The sequence below is a fragment of the Plectrocnemia conspersa genome, unplaced genomic scaffold (genome assembly GCF_051122295.1).
Source record: "Plectrocnemia conspersa isolate PC_06_02 unplaced genomic scaffold, ASM5112229v1 ptg000011l, whole genome shotgun sequence".
Lineage (NCBI taxonomy): Eukaryota > Metazoa > Arthropoda > Insecta > Trichoptera > Polycentropodidae > Plectrocnemia > Plectrocnemia conspersa.
Window position 1 is genome coordinate 24,154,703 of NW_028277175.1, and position 22,825 is coordinate 24,177,527.

The window sequence follows — 22,825 nt, forward strand, 5'->3', positions numbered from 1 at the left end:
GGATTAGCCGCCATTACGAAACTAATTTCCCTTTATCGCCCGACCGGACCTAGTATACGCACTAGGTTCGATGGGCCGGGGTCTAAATTACCCGTCACTATTCTCCTAGGGCCCCGCGCACAAATTGACCTTAATCCGGAAGGGACCACGACGCTAATAAGCGGCCATTTTTCACAAATTTGTACGAATGTAAATTTATTAGAAAGCCATCCTATCTATCCATCTATAGAGTGGATATAATCAGGAGCTGACGATCGATCTGTACCCGAAGGGTTTTGAGAACAATGGGACATAGTATTGTGCATCTATTGTTAAACGGTTGAATAGATTTAATCGTAGATTCTGATTTAGGAGGTTCATAATGAAACTATCTATTGCAATGCTTTTATATTAGTGTCAAACATAGTATATGACGCTATTAATGTAGTTTATATTAGTATAACAATATATCATACTATCTATCTTTAAATAATATATTTTAAAATTGAAAGATTTAAGATATATGGGTGTATAGTTATTAAAACACAACTTGAACAACTACTTTGCTAATGGCAAAAATATATTTATTATATAATAATCATAATATTCTTGATTTAAATAAATTTTATTTATAGAATATAGATGAATTTAGAATTGCATTTGGAAAACAAAAAGTAGGAGTACAATAAAATATATATATAAGAATGTAGGGGGAGGGGGGTCCTAAACTTTGATTAAAATTGATACTTTAAAATTCATTAAAACGGTGGCTTAAAATATTGTTTCTTACTAAACTATTACTATTAATAAATTTATCAGTTTCAAAATATTCGTAGAATAAAGAATTTATTAAATTATTTTACACCGCATATTAATAAAAAGAAAAATATACAATAAAAAATTTTAAATTCCACAAATAAGATTTTATTTGTGATGAAACCTAAGTAAAATAGAGAAAAATGTCAGATAAAAATATTTTAGAACCACTATTGTTTTGTTTTTGTCTGTGAGCGTCGGATAATTTTAATATATAAATTTGCTTATCGTAAAAACACGTGAAAGGGCTCACCCGTTCCAATATATTGTTGACAACAAAAATGTTTTTAGAGCCAAAAGATTATCAGAAACTTTATAAAGTGCCGTTCATCAATGTCAACTCTCGCGGATTATAAACTTAAAAGGATCATAAAAGCCAAAATGATTTTTTTAAATTTTCTACTTATGAATCACCTAATTGTATAAGCAAAATATGCTCTTTTTTATTTATAAAAGTGATATTTTTAAATCAATTATAATTATTAATTACCTAATGAAATAATTTGTTCTGTGTATTAAAAAGCTATATATTAACAAATAGATGATAATCATAAATCATTGATGGTAAACAATAATAATTGACTTTAATGCTATGTTTTTGTGTACAACCGTCCTCCGAGTATGCCGTGTGCATTTTAAACAAAAACTATAGATTTTTACAATTGAATATATTTTGATTTTTTAATTGATTTTTTACAATTGCATACTTAAAATAATATATGTACTTATTAGGTATTTAAAAAATATATCTCAGCATACCTTGTACGAGTTTTGTGGGAAATAAAAATAATTAATAATAATATTCCCTTATGTATACATTTTTTATTAAATCGTTTGCATTATTTGGTAACCATACCAGAGAAGCACACCTAAGGGTACTGTACAATATATGATTATATAATACAAGACACACGGTTGCCTCAACTTTACAATTAACGCATATAAAAGACAAATCTTAACATCTTTGAGGGTTTATTTCATATGTTTTGCATATGCTGATAAAATCAATTGTCCTCTCAAAAAACAACTTCAAAATCAGCTTCCACTTATGTGCGAAGAAACACATTTTTATCTATTTCATAATCAGATTAAATTATTGTTCTTGTTATACAAAAGGTCATGAAATAACATTTTTGATGTAAAATAAACTGTTATATTCTATTAAAAAAAGCTAAAATTTAAATTATATAATAAGTTCAATGAAACACAGAAATAATTAATTCGATTTCACCAAACTCAATGCTTAAAAATATTGTTTAAAAAGCAGTTTTCGAAGCTTAATAATACAGGTATAAGACAAAGAACGAACGCTGCTCGGAAACCAAAGTCGCCAATTAATGTTTTAATTTGTATGTTTTATTAGGCCACGGAAGATTCACCAAATACCTAGGTATTCGGAATTATTTGTCCCGAATTAGAATTCGAGGCAGCGCGGCTCCCCGCGATCGGCACCAATGCCGTAAAGTTTTATTGCCCGGGAATTAACGGAATAATATGTTTCAATTAATTTCCATCGGCAGGTTACAAGGCTGCGGGTATTAGATGATGTTACCTTGATATATACTCTCAGAGTCAGGGGTGGCTAAACCTAATATCTCGCTTCTTAGCAGAAATGAGTAATATACACTTAATTCCATTACATTGAACAATTTTTTTAATCATTGGTTTTATTCAATTTTCTATATAATGTGAAGCGTTGAAAATATTATTAAGCATGTCAATAAAATATTTATTTATATTACAGGAGATTAAAATAGTAAATCATTTCATGTGTCTTGATCAGATAACGAAAAAAAAATAATACTCTCCTTTCTGGAGGCTCCGTATCAAGGTGCCTGTTAAACGACAATAAATCTAATAATAAAAACAATTTTAACCAAAAAAAAAATGTTCCTGCAGATGTTTTAATTATATTTATAATATAAAATTAAAAGAAATTCAAGATAGTGCCATTAAAAGGATGACATTTATCTTTAACTATGAATACTATCCAGCTCAATAAAATACTGCAAAAGTTATAATGATAATTAAAACCAGCAAATGATTCACAATAGCTAAAATAAAGGGATTTGAAAAAAGTCCAATACAGGAAACGTGTGAAGAGGAACGAAATCTTATAAAGTGAAGGCTACAATGATATCTTCAGTAGCAAAGTATTTCACTTATAGGTGACTCATCTATCTTTCATTAAACAGACAAACAGATGTTTAATGTCTCATAAAGACAGTCTACAATTTTTTATGTATAAACTAAAAACATACAATACAAATAAAGGTGGAAACCAATTGTTTTTACTTGCTTTTGTAAATAGTTTTACAAAAGGTTATGTTGTAAATTGAAGCTGAACACGAACGCAATTGACTCTAAATTTGGCTTTCAATTTGAATAAATAATATAAATTTCACAATTCAAAAAAAAGGCAATGGGCTAAAACGGAGGGGAAAAGTTGACTACCTGCGCTGCTAAAATACGGTTCCACGACAAAAGCTCCATAGAATTTTGGCCTAACAAATATACGTCAACGACAAAAGGTCTAGCTTACCAGCTGACTATTGGATATATTTCGGCATTAGACCACAAAGAAAATATGAAAAATGATTTTTTTTAGAAAGAGCGTTAATTAAATTGACGAATAAATGGGTGATAAAACTTTGCATGTTGCGCAAATTACCAAATAAAACCAATCAAATCATTTTAAAATATGCTAAGATCTTGAAATAATATGTAACATATATTTAAAAAAAAAATTCTGTACTATTCCTATATAATTCATATAATTCAAAATCAATAGCCTAAGGCAAAAATTTAAATAAAAAATAACTTTTAAATATGTTGACGATCATTTAAAAGCTATGCGGTGGTAATTTTTTAGTGATTATTTTTTGTAGGTAAATTGCTGGTGGTAAATTGCGGGCGATAAAAGTTCCTAGACTCGTCTCATACATTTCAATAATATCTGAATAGACTATGTACGTCATTTAAAAGTCTGTATTATATTGTTACAAACAGTTGAAAACCCCTGGTTTATATAGTACACGTCAATTGGCAATGCTCGGCACGAGTTTGCCCCGTGAAACGACTTAAGGCCGGCTTTTGAACGCGGTTCAGGGCCGCATGTCGCGAAAGGGGGCGCCGCTAATAATAATTGCGCCCGTGTCTGGATCAAATCCGCAATAATGGCGCTCGAGCCGAAATCTGCCCTAATTGATAATAATAAAGCCCAAGGACGGGATTTGTTCGACGAGATAATTACGCACGAATGCTCGTGCGGTTAAGGTGAACCGTGAAATTTGACGTATGTGGACCATATTGATACATTTATGGTTGACGTTGAGGAGAACGAGATATCTTAGGGGAGATTTGGAGAGAACGAGACATTGATCAAATTCAATCAATTCAAAAGTAATGGTATCGAATCTTAAATGTCTTTAAATAAGATGATATTTGGTCCAACAAATAGTCAATTTTTTTAGGATATTATTTTGTTTTTGGTTCTGAGTTCCTCTCTCCATCGTTTAACTGGTCATCGAAATGTCTACACGGGGGACCCGACAAAGCCACGCCGGATAATCCCGCGCCGACTAAGCCGCCCTGACATAGCCGCGCAATACAACCCCGACATTGCCGCGACGATAAAGCCGCGCCGACATTGCCGCGCAAATCAAAATTATAAAATTGAATAAAACGAAAGAAAATGATTTTTTTAATTATAATTATTTTGTTTTGTGGACAGCTCTATCACTAGTGATTCGCTTTTTGAACAGTTAGTCATGGATTGGATGATGCTGGACAGTTACAAAATATACCTAAATGAAAATAAATCAATACAATATCATTAAAAAGGTTAGGTTGTTTGGTTCTACAGTGAAAGTCGGCGCGAGCGGTAACGAGACGCCTCCCTTTTCTTATATATATATTTGTAATTAATAATAAATAAAGACCATGTTATAAAATGAATATTGTTTTGACTTTCCTTCTTTCTCCTTTTAGTTTAAGTTCGTCGAAGTTGACTTTGAACTTTACGGTTAAAAACTCTGCTATCATTGCTCACAATGAGCTGTGTGTGTTTTTTCTTTGTCATTTATTTTCTCTGTATATTTTTTTACTCTCTGCGCAGAAAGTTATAATTTTTAAAATATGCTCTTGTATGATTTATTTTATATGTCGTTTCTCGACATTTTGTATTGAAACATTTCTTGTTCATTTTTCCTGGTGTCTGTTCTAAGACATTTTCTGTCGCTGTCGTAACAATATTTTTACAATAATTATCTCAAGAACATACTTATCTCAAGTATTTATGACAATTGAAGTTCCTAACTGTATAATTAAAAATAAATTATTTTATTTTCAACTATGATAAAAGTTTTATTATATGAATATATTCTTCATGTAACTTATAATTATAAGTTAAGTAAAGTTTTGTGAGATATTTCTTTGTCATACAACGGTTATAAACTAGTAGTTTGTAATACTCATCCATTTATTTATTAAACTTAAATGAAAGCTTTTAGCAAACGGACCAGAGAAAGTAAGTTTGTATAGACGGTTTGTTAAAATTTTAATTGGACGTTGCGCAGTCTCGTTTTTCTATAACCGTCGAAACAATTACATGCCGACGTGAAAATTAATACACGCTCCACTATATGGAGTCGCGTTGCATTCATGTCCTAATTAAACTTTCAGTTTGGCTCAGCACACAAATGTGAATAATTTACATAAATGTGTCGCAGCACAAGGTGGGCACGCGAGGTTTATACTTTTGCCTTTATGGGTAAGTAAATTCATTTTGTGTGTATCTAAGTATTTATAAGCGAGCAGACCCTTTGGACAATTCTCTAAGTAGTTATGGAATTCTATACTATGTTATGGAATTAATACATAATATTTAACTTTTATAGGAAGATCTACTGGTAAGTTGATATACGTTTTAAAACCAGTACATGTGCATAAAATGCACAGGAACAGTGTTCTGAAACTTTTCCATAATAAATAATTTTATTAAAGGTGTTGGAATGAATTTACATATAAATTTGCTTTAAAAAGTAACGGCAGATGGAGTAATTTGCTTCATTACTCTTATGAGATGTTTGAGTGTAAAAGTTGAGTAAAAAAAAATTCTGTCAGAACGTTTTTCTACAACAATATAATAGTTTGGCATTATTAGTAGATACTGCTAATAATGAAATTATTTATTAATAAACTTTACATCATATACCATGATTTGACAAAAAATACTAGAGCTGCATTTGTATGCAGAATTACTTGGAGCCATGTCAGTACCCAATTAGTGTCATCTTATTTGCGAATAGTTTTGATTATGTAAAATAATGTTTATTCTCTTGTGTATCATTTTAAAGAAGCAATGATACAAACGATACATGCACTTATGATGGCTTAAAAAGCAAAATGTGTGACCCGACAGCAACATGAACCTGTACAGGTCAAGTAAGAAAATAAAAATACTGGTACAAGTTTTAAAATAAAGAAGACAAGTCTGAGCCCTATTATAAATGCATACGTGATCATCGTTACTTAAAGAAAAATATTAAATAAATGATCCTGCCATCAACCTTAATACATTTTATACAGAATTAAAAAAAATAATCGAAAATGGATTGCATAATCATTAGCATGAAGGTGATAATATTTAACTGAAATTTGGAGTACTAGAAATTAAAAACTTCAATCAGACTGCATCTCAATAAAAAATAAATGATTTCGTGAATACAATATCGAGAAGACATATTGATAAAAACTATTGTATTTGATTCTGATTCTGAATACTATTCCCATTTCTGCAAGTGAGAGTGAACGTGGTTTCTGCAGATGAATCTAATTACCACTCCAACAAGAGTTTTGTTGAAGACTATTTCAGCAGTTTTGTTCATCAAATTTGTCGAATCAAGACTTTTCAATTCTTTAAAATACATGATCTGCGGTTATTTGAAGGAAGACATTCGCCAATAGACACTTATACAATAAATCAAGACGATTTGTTGGATGAATATTTGCCTCAAATATAATAAAATAAATATAGGTTAAAAACTGAATATATAATTTCTTATATAAAATGTGGAATTTTGCCACTTTTTTTTTTACAAAAAAGTACTGAATATAATCTTCCTGAAAAATATATTTCTCAATGAGGATTAAAATTTATCTTAATATTTATATAAAATATTGCACTTAAGAATCATTACAAATTTAAAAAAACTAAATAATAAAAATTTTCGCTACGCTCTATAAACAACTAATTAATCATATTTTTCTGAATTATTATCTTTGGAATTGAAAGTGTCTTATGTATTACAATATATTTATATATAAATTTACGTAAAATATATTAAATTACTTCTACCAAACTATAAATATGAAATTATAACGGTTTTATATACCACAATATATTTAAAAACATCAGATGATATAATTTTACTTTAAAAATATTTTATTACTTCTACCAACTGCTACTTAACTATAATATATACATAAAAAAAAATCGATTTGAGTATAAAAACGATGTTTAAAATTCGTAAAAAAAATAATAAATGATATTGCTTATCAAATAACTTTTATTAAGCTACCAAAAATATTACCTTTGTGTAAAAAAAATATTATTTGCCACTGCTTAAATATTTATAAAATACAACATTACATAGTTTTGCTTGAGTTTTACTATTTGAATAAACATGGAAAGTGTTAATTCTCAGGTATATACATATGTCGTCAAGACAATAAATTCTTAAGAAGTGCTTAACCTACTAAATAATAATGCTTGACTAAGAGTCATAGAAAGTATATTGCTCGATATTATATTGTTACAAGATTCGTTACGAAGAAATTCCTGGTAATATTAAGTCGTTCTAGTAAAAAAAAACTGTTTTATTTATTTCATTGTATTCTAAATGATCAAAATTCTTATTATTAAAAATTTACCTTCAATAATTTAATAATTGGATTTCACATAGATAGATTAAATGGTACAGAAAACAGTCAAATTAAAAAAAAATGCTTTGCTGAAGAGATACGGGATTACCTTACAATTGGCTCCAGAGAGCGTAGGAAAAACATATATAAATAAAAGAAATAAACTGAGTATTGAGACAACAAAAAAATGTCTGAATTTATTCTCGAAGACAACACGAAAAATGTAAATGTTAACCCTCAACTAGATAAGCGATTTAACTGCGCATATTGCAATTTTAGCTAAACAATATTGTAATATACAGTTATATTTAAAAACATATCACAATAAGTGGCACTATAATGAAATAGTCAATACTTCATATATAATTCAATGTTTTGATTATAGAACGTTCTGTATATAAAAAAATATCAATATTAGTTGAATATATTGCTTTAATATGTATTGTATATATTTGTAATATTATATATATGTTTTTAATTACAATGATAATAATGGAAAAAACAAACTATCACAATAAATTTTATATACGCTAGAAAGTACTATGTAAATTTTATATATAAACACTGTAACTTATATTGTAGTAAAATTTATTTAAAAAATGATTGAATCATGTTTACCTGTGAAGATTTTTTTTCAAATAAAAATCTAATTTCTTTTACAGATTTTAGATTTTTTATTTAATTAACACATATTTAAAAGCTTTAAATAAATTTAAATTAACACATATTAAATATTATGTAACACAATCACTAGTAAACAAGTTATAAAACGTTCAAAGTAATAATAAAATCTTCAAACGGTATGTAAAAACATGACACATATAACATAAGCGTAAAATTTTAGTAATAAATCAACTGTGTGAGAAATAGCAATTTTTTAAACAATATCTAATAACCCGTATTTAGTTTTAATATTAAACAGTTTTTATAGATATGTTTAAAAAAATATTTATATTTATGAGTAGTAATTGTTTTAACTACTCAAAGATATTGAGATCGGTCTTTTTTCTAACAAGGAAAATTTGTAAGCGCTTATGATGACAAAAGAAATGTTAAACAACTAAGTTGACGTAAAGAGGGAAGCGGCTGCTTTATAAATCTTAGTCAATAATTGGTGTCACTGTGCTTGGGCTAAACTTTTTTGTGTCTTAAGTTGGGAGTAACAAGTAAAAGTTTCTATCAAAAATAAATTTCGAATGGAAATCAGAAATAAATTATATTAGCCTTTTTATATTGTCTTTCTCATTAAAATATTTGCGTTATTATTTTATTTAAAGCAGGTGGAGATTTTCCAACCCTACACTAGTCAGATTTAGTCTTAGACCTGCGCAAAATTATGGCTTAGTGACAAAGTATTTCAAAGTAAGAATCACAAAATATAATATAAAGATAAAATATGATGGAAATGTAGATTAGTTTATAAAATAAACTTTTAGAAAAGTATTGCTTTGTGTAAGGGTTAAAAACAGATGCCAAAACTCGTTGAAGACGAATGAGAAAAAACATGTCATGTCAGGGGGTGGAAAATTAGCGTTGAAGTAGGAGAACAAAACGGAGAAAAAACGGCAAACAAGCACGCTCCCAAAATTGAATACGATTAATGCTTTGGCGCCAGGACAAAAGCTCGACGCGTAGCTTTTTCCAAGAGCTTTCCACATTACGTACGAAAATTGGCCCAATAAACGAGATTGTGCTCCGATACGCGATGACGAAAATCGAGAGCTTTTCGTGTGCGAAATTGCGTTATTTTTTCCCTTTTTCCATTACACAAAATTTCACTGGGAAACGACCGCCTCACCTATTAATTTGGCGTCGTTGAATTAATAACTAATGTGACCGAATTGCCACCTTTGGTCGTTCATTTCGTGTGTTTAATTCGATCAAATGTGAATTATAAATAATAATTAATAAAGGGTATTTGTTGTAGAGCGCAATATAGAAAGTAACACTATTGTAAAAGTCGTAGATTATTTTTATATACGTATATTAGTTTTTACTACGCCTACGTGACGGTGTTACTGTGTTTAATTAATTTAAAACATGCCGTGTTTTACTTATCGATATAATTTAATAGAAAATATATTTCATTGCATGTATATTTTTAATATTCAGAGTAAAATAATAATTATTTACTTGGACTACTGCTGTATCTTTCGCCACCCAAGCGTGCAGTTTTCCAAAGCCTTATCTTAGGTAAGTTTTCAATAAAGAGCTCAATTCAAGATAAAGTTATACGGCAACATCTATCGACGTCGGTATTATTTGAAGGCTGTAATTAAATTATTTATTTATGAGAATTTATCCAATAACCTTCAATATATTATTCTGATGGTTTATACCAAACCAGTTACTTTTAATAAGCGTGAATTAATAAAACCGCCGGGTACAAAGAAACTATTTATTTTTTCGTGCTTCCGTACCATAAAGGGCCGTATCCGACGAATTCACACAGAAGGGCGTAAAATTTAGGTCAGCCCTTAAGGTCCGCCTATTCCGTATCTGTTTCCGATCCTTTGGCTAGGAATTGAATCGTTTCACTGATCATTTATACGCTAAAATACGGACAAGTGTACGCTGCGAAATATCGTAAACACGGAATATGAGATTGGAAAGAATTATTATTTCTTTCGTCCTCTCTTTTTCTCCCATTCTTTCATCCTTTTAACAAAAAATACGACCAATGCGTCAGCTCGAACATAAAACGTTTTGCCGTTTTATTTCACAGGAAATATGTACATTTTTCTGACGTATTTTAATAACGAACATGATCGGATACAATCGTCTATCCATTTTCATCTCATAATTTGAATATGATATTCATTTTTACATAATAAGAAAAAATGTAATGTCAGTTATCATTACATTTTTAATAAATTAAACTTTGCGAAAAAAAATAATAATATATATCTAGATAGAAAATATGAAATAATTAAATAAACTTCTATCCTAAATAATATAGATATTTCAGGTTTAATATTCCGAATATATTAAAAGAGAACCATATGATTTATTTAATACATATGAAAATGTTTTTGTTACTAAACATTTCTACGAAGTTAAAAGAGGTATCGATAAATATTATATTATTTAAATCAGTTCCGGCTCTGGAAGTTGGCTGACAACTCATAACTTGTTCAAACTTGACACTGACTATCTCAATGGAACAGGCTATCGGACTTATTACTTCAAATAAATGTAGCTTTAGCAGTTGCTGCTATAAAAATTCAGTCACTGTATTTTTTGATTACACCTCGTAGTTATTAGTTTTAAATTTTTTTGTCATAAATATACAATATTATAATTTTTATTAAAACATAATACGTTTAGTAAAAGCCGTATAAATGTCGCAAAAAATATATAAAAATATATCTATTTAGCAGTAAAAAGACAAGCATTCTATTTAATATATATACAATGGTTTCCCAAACTATCTTCCGCGGAACACTGGTGTTCCGCGGAGCTCAAATAGATATTTCAAAAAACTTTGAAGTAAATTAAAAAAATTGTTAGTCTTGCTAATACATAAAAATTGTTTATAAATCTAATAAAAAAGCTCGAAAATATGTGATAAAGATTCAAAATTAATGTGTATAAATTCTAATGGGAAAAGTTTCATAAGTCAGGGTTGTTTTTTTTTCAACTTTAAAATATGATCGAATTTAAAAAATATTTTTTTTGCTAATTAATCACACGATATTTGTGCTTGTTATGCTAATTTTATTTATGTGATTTTACTTTTACGCATTTTTTTTTGCCACGAATGCCACTTTTTACACGATTAATTCACGTGATTTTTTAGTCTTAGGATCCAATCTGTCAAATTTACAAAAGGTTATTGCGGATAAATTTCACGCGTTTTTATTCTACGTGTTAATTCCTGAAACTAATTTATTGCATTAAAACAGAATTGGGTTTGACTTTTGGAAATTTAAATGAATTACATAAAATTTGCATAAAAATGAATCGATTTTCTTGTACAATAATTTAGTCTGATTGCTTACAATACAGATTTTTTTACATATTGGCAAAAAAAAATTATTACAGAATTTACATATTATTCAAAAACTACCCATGGATCTTTGGTTGAAAACAGGAAATTTGACGAAAAAAAGGCCAAATAATTCTACTGATACGTCTACATCGAAAGAGAAAATAGTCCAAAAATTGTAATTTCTTCAAAATCGAATGTCTGTGTCATCTATGAACAGACCAAAACGAAAGTACGATGAAAGTTATATATTATTATTGTAATATATTATTATTGATAAATATAAACAAAATGACAAAATTCATGACAAATGGTTATATGTATAATGATATGAATGCATTATAAAACAAATTTTCTAAGAATTTTGTGTATATTTGGATTAAAATACTTTGGGACCAAAATGACACCCATCGGCTCGCGTATTTCGTTCCTTGACACCGTGACGTATGGGTTTGAGCAGGCTACTGAAGAAATTGATGCAATACAATTATCAAATAATACTGTTTCACGACGCATTAAAGATATTTCTACTAGCATAGAGAAAGAGCTAATTCGTCGACATGGACTTTGCAGTGAATATGCATTACAAATGGATGAATCTACAAATGTCGCAGAACTAGATGTGCTATTGGTATTTGCTCGTTACACATATGATAAAAGTACTGAAGAAGATTTACTCACGTGTGCAAATCTACATGGAAAAACTACATGAAAAAATATATTTAACTGTATTATAATTACATTACAAAACAAGAGATAGGCTGGGAAAAGTGTATTGATATTTGTACAGATGGTAAGAAAAATGAAAGGTGTTGTATCACGTATCCTGAAAGTAGCTGCAAGAGCTACTAGCAGTCACTGTATTTTGTATAGGCATGCAGTTGACTATAAAAATTACCAGAAATTTATAAAATGTTATGGATGAAGCCGTCAAAATGATAAACTATGTAAAATCTAGACCACTTCAATCCAGATTTTTTATAATTTTGAGGGATGAAAAAAGTAGTGAGCATAAAGCACTTTTATTACATACTAAGGTGAGATAGCTATCCAGAGGAGAAGCACTATTAAGACTTTATGAACTTCAAATTAAATTATTAGTCTTCTTGAAGGCACAAAATAAATTGTAACATAATTTTATCAAATTTTTAACAAATCCTTCCTGGTTGATACTTCTTGCATATCTGGCAGATATTTTTACAAAGTGCAATGATGCTAACTTATAATTACAAGGAAAAAGTATTACAATCTTTTATATGAGAGATAAAATTGAATCTTTTGATAAAAAAATACAATTTTAGATTTTATTAGTCGAATCTAATAGTTTTTCTGTCTTAGATAAATGTTTAAATAAATTTAATTTTCAAGGGGTTAAAGAAGTTTCTCTAGTATTTTTAGAACACCTATATAACTTGAAAACAACTCTTTTGGAATATTTTCCGAAAACTAGTAAGGACGATTTCTCGTTTCGGAATCCATTTTTAAAGTTAAACCAGTGGACTTAAGCGCAAGGAATTATGAGAATTTAATTGATTTAATTATTGACTCTGATCTGAAACAAAAATATAAGGATCAGCCATTAAATTTTTTCAGGGCGAGTCTGACTGAAGAGTTCCCCAATGTGTCAAAACAAGATCTGGTTTGTTTACTTCTGTTTTCCACGACGTATTTATGCGAAGTAGGATTTTCTAAATATATTGCAACAAAAAAAAAATACAGAAATAGACTCGACGCCACGGCAGATATAAAAATACAACTAACCAATATTGTGCCTGATATAAGAAAAATTGTAATTTAAAAACCCAAAATCAGCAAAGTCATTAGGTGTTTTACTTAGTTGTATTTTTATGTTTATTAAATAAATAATATTTCTTTAGTACCATTTTTTATTTTTATTTATACTATTAAGAATTACCCAACCTAAAAAATAAGTTAAGTGCTCCGCCAAAATAGTTCCAAAAGAAAGGTCCAATATTTTTTAATTTAGTTGTTGTACATATATGGTACTAATATATCATATTTTATGTGCATCGACTATAAAATATTAAATCATGCATATATTTTCACAAAATAAATAAATTACAGGATAGGATTATGCTTTAATTGAATGACGTATCGGTTTGTATATAAATGTTTGAATGGATGTTCGGATGAATTTGGGCATAAAATTGCGGTCTCCAGGGTCTTGGATTCACACAAAGCTCGTCCATTCCTCAGAACGGACGTTGACTGATGGTTGGAACTTTTTTTCACAAATCGAAAAGAATTGCTTCGATTATTTTCCCAAATTGATTACATGTAGTACCATTGCCAATGACGGCTCAATTAATTTTGACGCGTAAACGTCAATGGGAATAAAACAATAAGTCAAACTAGAAGTGTTAAATTACACATTACAATTGAAAAAATAAATGCTAACTGCAATAATAATTACATAGTTGTTTGCCAACGTTAACGTCAACAGCGCAAATTGAGTGTCAGATGATGCCTAGATGTTTTTTTCCTTCGCCGGAAAGGTATCCCGTTTCTTGTATCCTTAGGGAGAAAAGAGGAAATCGATATGTACCACACCACGGGGACTTTCACAAAGCTCGCCTACAACACTCTCACAACATTTCCCTCTTTTTTCCAGTCTGTTGTCTTCTCTTTTCGTTGGAGCTTTCGAGAATACCTCTCGCATTGACACTTTATTTTATTCGATTGATGCAAAATGTATACATCTCGCTTTTTTTCTCTTCGGATACATTTTCCGATGGAATTGCTCATATCCTATGAGGGTTCTTTATGTTTATGTACACAAGTGTAAACATAATAATAATAATGTTTTATGATGGTGCCTACACATTTACAAGTAAGCCTTTCAAGAAATATTTAATGAAAATATTTTTGTATTTGTCGTTATTTAATAGATACGATTCTAATTAAATCGAATATTTTAATACTAAATATATTATTAGTTTAACCTTTTATATTTGTAGTAAAAATATGAAAAAAATAGAATAGAAAAATATTACACTAACATTACATCCCATTGTTTTATTTTTCAATGTCAAAAATAATATTTTCATGTTATTCATTACAGACGTTTATAAAACAGTTAAATTAAAAAAATAAAAAAAACATGGTGTAATTGCCGAAATTCCTCATGCAACTTTGCAATTTCTCCGAATGACTAGTATTTATGGAATAGTTGTTATTGACATTTACATATCTTGTAAATCAATATAAACATTATCGTCTAAGGTATTTTTTATTATAACTTTAAGGTATATTTTAAGTCATTTATTAAGGTAATATTTTTTTGGGCATTCAGGGTTTTAGTGGCTGCAATACACATTAACATAAACTAAATGAGTTGTTACGGTGGCAGGAATAAATAAATTAAAATAACGAGCCAATTAAAAAAAAATAATAACTGTTCCTATTTTTAAAATCAAAATATTGTATATACGTAACCTTAATACATTTTATTGTTGCTATAAAAATCCATATCCATATTTTTTAATTTTTCATGCTTTTATAAGTCTTGAAATTTACATATCATATATTTACATTAAATCTTTATTTTAATAGTAAAAACAAATATTTAGAAATACAATCACTGTAATTTTACTGACAACTGATGCATCTTTTAACAATATAAATATATAATATATAGTAAAATTGTATTTAGATATGATTTTACTGAAACGTAAAAAAACTATTAATTTATATTTGACTGTAACATTTATTAAAGCTTAAAATGATACTGTATGAAATTTGTAAAAATTATCTATCTTATTTAATTTGTTATATAAGTCCTAAAACTTTTAAAAAAATAGTCACGTTTTTAATTTAATACGATGTTCAAGATGACTATATTGTTTCTGCTCGTGCGTTAAAACGATATAGCTTTCTATTTTTAGCATCAAAGCGAAATGGAATAATAAATTTTATATCTGTCAGTTATAATCAGATAAGTAAATTGCTGAAAAACTTGACTAATCATATTAAATAATGTGTTAATATACTGATAAAATAAGTTTCAGGTAATTAATTACCTTATTACACGAAGAGCTTATTGATAATATAAATATAAGTGAAAATTATGGCTTTGTTATTTATATTAATTCTCTTACAAATTAAAATCGGAAGATTTTTATTGTTAAGGAAAATTATTTAAATTAGAGATTAAAAGAAAAATAAAAGTTTTATCATACACTTATTAATAGAACTCTAGAAACGATCTTTCAAATAAATAAAAAGTAAAATAGTTCAGAAAAAACTTATACATGAGAAAAAAGCTTATTTAATATACTAAAAACGGCAGCCGGTCAAAAGAGCGTGCGTCAAATGAGCGCGGTCATATAAGCGCTGCGTCATAAGAGCGTTTACCAAAGTAGCGCTGTAACAAAATAGCGTGCGTCAAATGCGCAGAGAGACATATGAGCGCTTTAAAAAAGAGAGCGCGTCAAAAGAGCGCAAAAATACTTGGAGAATATCAAGTAATGAATATTTTAGGAATTAGGAATATAAAATATAAGTAAATTGTGGGAAATTTACAAAGAATTAAAATTCACGAAATATAGGCGGTAAAATTAGTATTTTATGTGCCAGAGAATAATGACGATTAAAATGATTAGTAAATGAAAACATTATTATTTATTAATCATTACGTACATACGAAAGTATGGCTCCCCATTTCCATACATACGATATACATCAGTGAGATTAAGATTACTATAAATAATACTGTAAGATTTACAATATTTGACAAAATACCCTTTTTATCTATAACTAGCTTTGAATATCGCCCCAATATTTTTAGATATTATAATTTGGAAGATAAAGAATCTTGTGGTTTTTAAGAAAAATATTAAAAATAATCACTAAGATCGAATATTTAATTTTTTTGCAAAACAAGCACTACAACATTTTAAAACAATGCTCAATAAAAAGATCAAATCTCCTAAAAAGACTCCAATTGACCATTATACATTAATTTCAGTAGAAGAAAAAAATTTTAATTTCTTATTAGAAAACCCGATACCTTGGAAATATGAAAATGCTGTTATTCCCTAATGATATTTAAAATTAAAACCATATTTGGACATACCAAAATATTTAGGAATTTATTAAAACAGTTTTTAAAAAAATAATTAAATTTATCATAAAAAATGATTACATTAAAAGATAATTCTAAAACTTGAAACTTGTACAAGATTTAATATTGGTAGAAATAGTCTTAGCATACTAAATGCTCTTGCTGCACTATCAATCCAGAAAGTGTAAAAAATAAATTAAATTAAAAATTAAAATGAAAATTAAAAAAAAAAATTGTAGAATTTACAATTTTAAAAGGGGACCATATATAAACTTCTTTTAGAAACAATATTTTTATTAGCTTAAAAATAATTAAAATAAAATAATCTCCCTTAGTAAATTGATTAGTGTTTTTATAAATCGATATATTATTTTATAATTTCGGGTAAATGGATCTCTTGGTGCAGAGGTATTATATTAGGTTAACAATATTTACTTGGCGCACCATACCAATTAATTGTCATGATATTTAAGATTAAAATAAGCATAATCCATCTTGTTTTAAGTGGTTAGATATCGTTCCTACTACTATTACTGTCACAGTAATAACATTAATATATCGTTATTCTTAATTATATGAATAATTTGTTAAAATAAATCAATATATGTATTTATAAATAATTAATAGTATTATTTGAGTTGTCGATAGTTGTCAATCACTGATTTAAATAGTGTGAGCGAAATAGCGAGCTCTGCTTGCATCTCGCTCTTTTTTTCCGTCATACTAAAATCGTTTTTATTTGATAACAGACACAATATTAAGTAAGAATTATGCACAATTAGAGCATATTATCCCATATGATAAAAATATAGATACCCTTCGAAGGAAAAAATGAGTTTAATTGACACCGTAAATTATCGGTGTCAATTATCGGTCTTAACACCACGCGAAACGACCATATTCCGATTAAAAATTTTACAATATACTTATTATTGAGTTATTTGCATAAGTTAAAAATTGAATATTACTAAAATGTGTTTACCGGAAGTTTTTTTACCATTAGTAAATTAAAATTGGCAAAATTAGCTCCAACACAAAGCCAATAAATGCATTTCAAGTTTTGTCGACGTAAATTGGAATACACTCGGATGTCGACACATTGTTACGAGCACAAAGGGTTAACTAGTATATATTCAAAAGACACAGAAAATTCCAAAGACATTACCTTGTCCTTCGGCGTGACGGATCGTGCGGGGGGAGGGGGGCATCGGCGCGGCGTCTGTAACGACGCCAGCGCCACGCGCCACGCGCCGCGCCGATGCAATAAACACTATTATACACACTACACTAATTTCAATTATACACTGCTTAATTCTAACACATACACTCAATTACACTATCACTTTATAATTAAAAACATCGAAACGGATATTATTATAAAAAAATAAGAACGAGAACACTTATTCGAGAAAAATGTAACAAAACAATTTGTTCGACTGTTTACGACCGCGGTCGCGTAGCTACTGGTGTTTTTTTTAAATATTTCTAGATGCATCCAGACAATTCAAGGTTATGCTTCATTAAAAATAACAAATGTCATTCACCTCTTTGTCTATTTTTAAAATATTTATCTCTAATTCGAATTATTTTAATACAAGTTGTTTGTTTTTTTAATGCGAGAGTGACGCGAAGGTCACCTTGCTGTTGTTGTTGACCTATTTAAAGTATAATGTCAAACATTTCAAGTTTATTTATATGAAAAATATTATTAAAATCTAAAAATAGTTAAAACATTAATTTTGCTGAATTCAATTTAATTATCAAAAAGGGAGTTACTTACGATTTTTTAAATACTAAAATTAAAATTAAAATTATGTTTACGATAATAAGACTTAAAGTAGTAATTGGTGAATCTTTATGATTCTTTTGTTAGTCTTATATTTAGTTTTAATGTGTTATTACTAGAGACCTAAATTTTTCGCGATTACGATTAAACTATTTTTTGTGAATTTCGTGTTCCTTCCATCAGTTACTTAAGCCGAAGGACCCCAAAATCCAACCGCGATGCTGTGAAAATTGAATATTATATTTTATTTATCACATATAATTAATATACCTGCCCTATAACTGTACGCATTTATTGCTAGTCGAGTCGACAATTATTTGTCAATTTAATGAAACATTACAGAACATATCTAATGATAAATTCAAAACCAGCGTTTCATTTTAATAAAAATATATGTATATCGTACGTATGGGGATGGGGAGCCATACTTGAGTATGTACGTAATAATTAATAAATACTAATGTTTTTATTGACTAATCATTTTAATAGTCATTACGCTCTGGCACGTAAAATACTAATTTTACCGCCTATATCTCGTGAATTTTTATTTTTTGAAATTTCTCATAATTTACATATATTTTGTGTACCTAATTCCTAAAATATTCATTACTTGATTTTCTCAAAGTATTTTTGCGCTCTTATGACGTGCTCTCTTTTGTCAAACTGCGCATTTGACGCACGCTATTTTGTTACAGCGCTACTTTGGTAAACGCTCTTATGACGCAGCGCTTATATTGCAGCGCTTTTTTGACGCACGCCCATTTGTCCGCGCTCATTTGTGACGTTGCCACTAAAAACAGGTATATAAAAATCAATTTGTCTTAAATAATCTAAGAAGTAACTTAATTTTAGATATTAATAAACAGATTTTTAGATGGAAGTATAACGTATAGAGCTCTTTAGCAATATTAGTAATACGAATCCAACGATTATAACAAAATAGATTAAAAGTGTAAAAATCAATACAAAAAGCTAAAGGTCGCAATAAAAAAACTCAAGTTTACGTTAGGACTTGAGATAAAAATAAAAAAAATCTCATAGTTGCTAGAATGTCATATTTTTAGGTGTAAGTCAAAATTTAACAATAGATTTTCGAAATATATTGCTTTTCACAAGTTTATGAACTAGAGAAGCTTTTTGTATAATACGAGTTTTGATTTTTAGTGTTCTGATGATTTAGATGTTTATCGACTTTTGATGAAGTCTAACATAAAAAATATTAGCACATTAAATTAAACAATAAAGCTCTAATTGATACTAACAGAAATTAAAGTAGACGATAATCAGAAGAGTGAAACAATATTGTATTTCATGCTTTATGATTTTTAACAAATAAAGCTCAGAGCTAATTTAAAAAAGCTTGCACAGAACTTTTGAAGAACGCTGCAGTTTATACGGCTTATATTTGTAAACCTATATAAGTATGTGCATAATAAATTAACTTATTAAAAAAATATAAAAATAAAAATTGTTTAAAAATGCCTTTGAAACCTGACTTAATTAACATTATAATATTCCGCAAAGACTAAGAAGTTCGGTGAACGCTGCTTTATACCTATCGATCAAAGTTGTACCCAGAAAGTTAATATAGTATAGAATTTAAAATGGCGCTCCTACCTCAAACAAACAACAACGTAGTAAAAAAAAAAGCTCTCGCGGAAAGTTTATTCATAACTCAACGCTGATAAAAACAATATCCCTGCAAAAGTTTATAATAACTGCGAAAAACTCATTATGTTCACCATTTACCTCAAGTTTTATTGCTTTTGCTGGTCTCGTCGCTAACGCTTATGCATAAACAGGTTAAAAAAGCACAAGAAATAAGATCTAATCAATATGTTGCTTGACTTATCGTCTACAGAATTGAATTTTTAAATTAAAAAAATAAATTTATTAACATCTAAGGATTATCATTAGATAAAATATAATATATGTATTTTACAAAAATATAAACAATTAAGATTATATCAATCATGCGTAAAATTGTTAATAAGATTAAATTTATAACTTATTTCGACCGGTATTATGGTTAAAAATAATAAAGTATGCATAAAATAAATAGACATACATAATCCAATATGTTTTGTATTATATTAATGTCTCAGCATCCCAAGCAGTTTGTCATGGACGAAAGAGCCGGAATACCTTTGTGGGCCTTTGTTTATTTACGTTTGGGTAATTTATGCTTGCAAAGCAAAGTCAAGGGTTTCTTGCCAGTGTTAATAATGCAAGTACTAAACATTGGACAACACCCTCGCAAATAACACCAGGAAAATAATTAACCCTTACCCTTAAAAACAATAATAGAAAAGAGTACTTTAAATTCAATAAGACGTGAGATAATGACCTACTATTTTTTTATTACCTATCTGTCCATATTAAGAATGCACTATTTCATCGTATTGTTCTTCAAAGTTTTCAATGATTTTTTTGTTATCTTAATGTCCAAAGAACTTTAGATTACTAAGTGTTGTAATCAATGACAACTGTTCCTAACATTAAAAAATATTTAAAGAATCAAAGCTATAATTGAATATATTTTACATCACCTTCCTAGTTTCATAAATTACATGTTTGTAGAAAAACGCAAAAATAATACAGATTTTTTAACATGTTTGTGTGAATGATGTAATTTCTGTACTTATTTATTAATTAATAAACTTTTTTTTTAAGCATAATAAAATTGAAGTTGTGTGAAAAAGTGTCTAAATATCGTCTAGATATTTTCTTAAATTCTATTTCAATTCAGTTCTTAATTTTTAATATAATTTGCTATTTTTCTAATAATCTAACATCAATATGTTTTTTAAATTTACTTATTCTCTTCAGAATGATTTTAAGCTGTGATATTTCTAAAGTATACTTCTATACTTTTGCTTGGATGTAAGGAAAAAGATGCTTTATTTTCATTGTTTAAGCAGATATCAGACTAAGCTATTTTATATTCCATAATTATTATTTCGCTTAAGCGTCATTTTGCTATTTAATTATTACTCTTTATATTTACAAAATAAATTGAACTATCAACACAATTTATAAAACGTGCGGATAATCGCATGTTTCTACGACTAAATTTTAATCTACGCATCTCAAAACGACACCAAGCAAATATGTAATTACAATGTACACACATTCAAAGGACAGATCTTCATTTTGACACACTCTCCAATATTTACAGTGCTTGAATAAACAAGGGTGTGTAACGCGCAATGAACTAATTAAGAAACGAATATTGCTCCACTAGTACTGAGCCCAGGGTTAGCTCCAACCACCCTCGTGTGTATACATACATGTAATAGGTATGTACTCACTCTCACCTCACTCCCTTAACGCAAGTTTGTCTCTGACAAGCGAAATGAGTTTGTGTGAAACTTGCAGGGAGATAAGGGCATTGCTGCAGCTGTTGCCAATGTTTATTCTACCCTTAAAACAAATCTTAATGGCACGGGGGAAGGTTTGTCTTCATCCGACCGTAGTTCGTTAAGTTCGTGTTTATACCTATATGGAAATGCTATGTTTTTAAAGCCAAATGAGAATCTGAGCTTGGGTTTTATATATTTGGTTGCAATCCTACAAATAGTATATATTTATTGTGAATATAAAATAAAATACTTTTATTTCATAAATAAGTCTTATGACTTGAGGTTTTTAATAAAATATTCCACTTGTGGCATAATTTATTTAATTTTATAATTAGGAATGTTACCCTGAATAAAATTTAACAAGCACAATAAAAAAAAAATATGATAATATTTTAAAGTTGAATTTTATAAAGTCCCACATTGCAAAAAGTATGGATTTTATCAATATTTGCATGCTATAGAAATGCTGCAGAGAAAAAATTGTTAATGATGTAATAACATTTAATATATAAACTAAATTTCTGAGTACACTTATATGGAAATTAAAATTAGGTCGTATAGTTAAAAGTAGAACGTGTTTGGTGACAATGGATAGTAAATTTTTATCGGTATTAGTAAATGTAACACCAAAAACAAAAAAGAATAGAAAAATATCGAAAGACTCAGTGGTGCTAAACTATTAATATTTTACAGTTCTTAAGTACTAAAAAAATATAGTATAAATATAAAATATCTATAAATATATTTTGATGTAAAATTAACGCATTTTTAATTTTTATTTTTATTGGTTAAATTTCGTTTGCATGTAAAATAATGAAACACTTTTAGAATCAAAATTATTACTTAATATATGCTTTGTGTTGTTTCAAAAAATAAGTAACAAACGT

At 28.3% G+C, this 22,825-nt stretch overlaps 1 protein-coding gene across 4 annotated transcripts in view; it reads right to left on the reverse strand.

Annotated features, from left to right (window-relative positions):
* LOC148230056 (neurotrimin-like) overlaps positions 1–22,825 on the reverse strand; it is a 521,584-nt gene that overhangs the window by 105,545 nt on the left and 393,214 nt on the right. Inside the window, exon 1 of one of the 4 annotated variants that reach the window (XM_088197576.1) lies at positions 17,956–18,263. The exons of the other annotated variants lie outside the window; for them this stretch is intronic. Coding sequence (XP_088053702.1) covers positions 17,956–17,998 — 43 coding nt within the window. The 5' untranslated portion in view covers positions 17,999–18,263. Of the gene's footprint in view, positions 1–17,955; positions 18,264–22,825 lie in introns of those variants that run through there. 4 annotated transcript variants of the gene reach the window in all.